At 45.8% G+C, this 4,922-nt stretch overlaps 1 protein-coding gene across 1 annotated transcript; it reads left to right on the forward strand.

Annotated features, from left to right (window-relative positions):
- Window positions 1-564: 564 nt before the first annotated feature.
- Window positions 565-2,373, forward strand: LOC8033582. Its single transcript, XM_002404994.3, has 2 exons — window positions 565-1,307; window positions 2,125-2,373. Exons 1-2 carry the CDS (start codon window positions 685-687, stop codon window positions 2,216-2,218), a joined length of 717 nt encoding a protein of 238 aa, XP_002405038.3. The 5' UTR covers window positions 565-684; the 3' UTR covers window positions 2,219-2,373.
- Window positions 2,374-4,922: the final 2,549 nt, after the last annotated feature.

The raw sequence follows: 4,922 nt of genomic DNA on the forward strand, positions 1-4,922 counted from the left end.
CCAAGATGCGGGTACCGATACGTGCATCGAAGCGAAATACCACGCAATGTCTAAGTGGCTCGTGATTGGATCTGGTGGTTCGTCGTAGGGTGACACGAAGTATAGAGCGCTGTAAATTTGAAAGAAAAACTAGTTCATACACGAAGACCGGAAACGCGAAGTCACTGCGCACTATCTGCACTTGGTAGGATCCGCCGGCGGATGATAAAGCAAGAAAAAAGTTGCGCTTTCGGCACTGCTTGCCTGGCCCCTCTCCTCGTACCGTCGGCTACGCTCGTCATTAAAGTAAAATGAGGTACAGATATCGGGAACATGGCGAGGATGATGCAATCTTTTTTTCTTTTTTTTTTTAACTTCACTAGATCTTGCTGTCTTGTAAAAACGACTGAATTTCAGAGACGCTTGACTAAGCGCTTCTGAGCCTCGAGTTATCAATAGCTCATTTCGGCACCCCTCTTTCCGTTTTGATCGGCCTATCTACTCGAAGCGTTTCACGCTCAAATAAAATAACGAAATAGATAAAATCACAAAAAATACCCAGCCATCGTCTACACACGCGTCAGTCATCAATCACACTAGCAATCTACGAAGACAGCTTCCACTCATCCCATTTAGTAACGTCGTTCGACGGCAACAGCATCGATCTCATTTTACCGCCAAGACGCTCCGACAGTTTTCGCCGAAATGAAGACCCTTCTGTTTCTCGTTTCCTTAACACTCGTTTCTGCGGCCGATGTTCCCGTGGAAGACTTTAGAACGTTCCCTGGAGCCCTTTTTCTGCCAACAGTCCTCCTACCATACGCCGCGGCCGTTACAGCTGTGGTCATACCATTGGCGAAGACCTTCCTTGTCCACGCCCTCAAAGTGCTTAATCTTCCGTTCGAAGTACTCGTTGTACTTTACTTGGTCTTTTACGCGATGGTCTTCGCATTTCCCGGGATTGCTTCTCTGCTGACTGTCACCGGAACCCTGTCTGCTAGGTCCTTAGAAGACAGTTCTTCTTTCGGGGCCGCGGGCATGTCAGCCTGGTTACAGAGTATTCTGCCTTCCTGGACCTCGGAGTTGAGCGCTACTACCCTGGAAACTTCGACGACGACTACGCCGTTGTGGTCCTCGTTGGACACTCGAACGACGAGCACAACGCTTCCCACGTTCACGAGTTCGACCACTGCGCCAGCGTCCCGTTCGTCCAGTGCTGAAGAAGTCCGAACACCGAGCCCGGTGTGCTCTTCGTACCGGGTTTGCGTGTCTGTGGCCAAGCTCGTCAAGGACTATCCCGTCAGCGTGATGCTGATGACTTACTTGGGGTGAGTGGGAGCTGGTATGGCTCGTCTTGTATTCCCCAGCTCTCAATTTATCGTGGCTTGTATTGCTCAGTTATTTTACAAAAATGGATTTTGAATCGGCAAACATATATTTTATAGATAGTGAAACCATAGTTTTGCAGGCGAGTGCTAAAAATGCTCTAGAAATGACCACTCCCTATTGATTCGTGCTTGTTCCGCCAAATGTTTAACCTCGTTGAGTGTAGCGTAATGTTGATGGCTCCTCAAAAAATGTTTTTGTACAAAAAAATTGGGAACGATTCGGGATATAGACGTATTCAGCGCTGGAGGAACTGAACGCTGGCGCCATGGTCAAACTCGTGAATGTAGCAAGCGTCGTTCTCGTAAAAATTTTTGAAAAGTGGGCAGTTTCATTATAGTGTTAACCAACACTTCGCACGACGCCCTGCCACTTCGAGAATACGCCATAAAGCTTCAGTAACATTCTAAGTGGCAAGGTATTTAACATAAACGTGTCAGGACTTTTATACTCCCCGCTAATTTAGACAATTTAGAAAATCCGTCAGCGGCTTGCGTCTAAAAAATAAACCTCTTTGCGGCTGCTAAACACTTCCTTTTTCTTACTCTTGCTAAATTAGCGGAAGATGACTCTACAGATAAAGGTATGTATTGTAAAGCGTTGCTGAGTCACTGCGATTGACTCGGTAATATTTTATTCAAACCACCATTGTAACCCCTCAATGTAAAACACGCTTATAGTTAAGATTTGGATCGCCCTAAAAATACTGTAGCTAGCGGTTTTTTTTCCCGCTTTTTTATGTTTCCCATTCTGCTGCAGCGACTACCTCCAAGGTCTTCAGTACGAACGTCCAGTTCGGGAAGGCATGGCCGGCATGGACTGCAGTCTCGCCTACCCTGGCTGCAGAGAGTAGCCTGAATCGCTCATAGACTGTTACTTTTCACGGATAAATGTAAACGTATTTTACACAGTGCACCCGGTGAGACTCATTTCGGTGATCGTCATGAATGACACAGCGTGTTCCCATATCATTATGTACGCCAAGAATAAAACCTGTTCATGACCCACCATTCGACTTCTGTTGAGTTTCACGCAATAAATTCGCGGTCGTCGAAACAATGGGCAGCATTTCGCGTTCTGGTTAAATATTTGCTCTCAGAGAACCAAGAAAGACGAAGAAACGATCATGGAGCAAGATGCGCGAACATAAGGTATGCCCTACATGTCTTAAAGCTCTGGATGAATATGGAAACTTTAGATATAAATGCTGAGTCATTCATAGCCTCAATAGCGCCCAGGCGAATTTCGTTTGATAGACATGCGGATAGTTGCTTTAAATTAACAATGTTATATCTTCGCTCTAACTTGGAAATAGCCAGGGATTACCTTTCACAAGTTGAAGCTGCACAAGGCTGGAAGATGGTAATCTAACGCAGCACTTCAATTATAATTGCCATGAAAACAATGCATGCCAGTAAAGCAGCTTGAAATTATAAGCTTCAATTTGTGCTCCACACTGGGATAAGGGTCGGTGACTGAGTAAACACAACTTACACGCACGAGAATCCATCCCGCTGGAACAAAAGGACCTTTGACTTCATTCAGCTGCTCTATTCCGCAATTCGCTTTTCGACGCTTCAATGATTTACGTTGTTTGTAGGAATATCGAAGTCAGGCTTTAATCGGGGAACATCAGGCGGCTCGAGCTTGGCAGCTCGTGCCGGCGCAACGAAAGATCAGGCTTACTCAGCACGTTTCTAGATCTACCGCCACGGCGACTGGCTAGGCGACGAGCAAATTGTTCGCTGCCTCCGCAGTTCAAAGAAGGGAAACTTCTCATCCGCGTTTTGCACGGCGGAGGCTGGGAATGACGACGCACCAAATGAGTCGCGCTGGATCTCTCAATCGTCAGACACAAAGTTGGGGCCGAAGTTGACGGACCGCACCGCACGACGATGACTTCGCGCTTTTGTCGCCAGCGTCCAATCGGCGCGCTCCCCGAACTTTCGGTTCCAACTTTGTGTTTGACGAGTTTAGGGCCCCTGGGGCCCTAAACTCGTGAAACACAAAGTTGGAGCCGAAAGTTCGCGGAGCGCGCCGACTGGACGTCGGCGAAAAAAGCGCGAAGTCATTGTCGCGATAGGCCAATCAATGCTCTCAGTCAACTTCGGTCCCAACTTTGGTTTTGTCGAGTTTAGAGGCCTTGGTATCAACGGGTCGCTGGCAGTCGCGTCTGTGGTGGGGTTCGTTCGTGTTAAGAAAACAGTCTGTGCTTGCACGCGATCTATGTATACTCCTAAAGCAGCATTTTGGTGTTGCCGTACGAAGAACACTGTTAAGCTGTGCTTGCGGAACGCCGTCATTTGTGTAGCACGGAATGTGAATGGTGGCGTTCCCAACGGCTGCTCAACGCTCATCACGGAACTAGTGCAGCATCGCTGGAAAGACTAGACACGTGTGAGTACCAAAGCTCATATTTGTATTTTGCTTACTACGCAAGTAGCCGCTGTGACTTAAAGCTCTTCGTTTAACTTCTCGAGTAGCTCGAATGAATGTCACCTTCACCTGGGGGCCGGGTGTGCAGATATTAAGTTTCATGTCTTCTCAAGAGCAGGTTTATTTGGTTTGTGTGATAGCTTTACACTTAGCTACTGAGAAAGGTTTCATTTTTTCTTCATTTGTTTTACTCTGGCAATTTGCAGTTATTGTTTACCGTAATCTCCCGAGGGAAAATCCGCTCCCATATTTGGCATGATTAGCTCTCTATTAACAATAGCGAAATATAGCCCGCTTTTAGTAACTGCATGGCCCTGGCCAATGGTGACCTGGGCAGAAATGGTGTTACTTTGACACGACGGGTTATAAGCGAACATTGCTGACTGTCAAATTTGGTTTATCTCTCCTTCCTGAGATCACAAATATCGCTGGTCACAAAATCTAAAACTAGCATTTACATTTCTCTTTTGTGGCACACCAAAAATTAGCCAACTCACTATTTTCACCCGATTTGCTTTGGATTTTCGGTGGGCCATTGCAGAATATTACGGTAGGTTGTTTTTTTTTAAATTTTACGGTAGTATTTTTTTATTGATTAAATAATTTGAATGATCTATATTTTGTTTTATTATAAGTAAGTACATAGCCGACTCTACGAGCTGACGGAACCAATCAATTTCGAAAGCGCACGTACATGATTGGTTCAGCAATTGTATAACACGTACGGAAACATTACGAACGTAATATTGGTGCACCCTTGACGTTGTTTGGTTGGTCACATTAATGGCGTCAGTGGCGTCTGAGCTTCAGTACGTACAAATTATAGTAGCGGGTCTAACGTTTTGGGTCCGGAAGTGTATACGAGTCAAGTCTACACAAACTCGGAAAACATATCCTTCGTTCTTCACGACATTTTTCGTTTCTACTTCGAGCTGCCATGTAGCCCGTTAAACTTATAATTTCACTAGAGTCATTGTTAGTTTTAAGACTGCGCTTCCCATGTAATTTAGCGTTTCATTAACAATGCGGGAAATTCTAGTCCCGTGCGAGAATTATTAGATCTTTTAACGCGGGCCGGAACGCTGACTGTTGATCCGCCTATTTTTTCGACTCCGGGTGCA

This window comes from Ixodes scapularis, unplaced genomic scaffold (assembly GCF_016920785.2).
Source record: "Ixodes scapularis isolate PalLabHiFi unplaced genomic scaffold, ASM1692078v2 PGA_scaffold7__128_contigs__length_106722199, whole genome shotgun sequence".
Taxonomy (NCBI): domain Eukaryota; kingdom Metazoa; phylum Arthropoda; class Arachnida; order Ixodida; family Ixodidae; genus Ixodes; species Ixodes scapularis.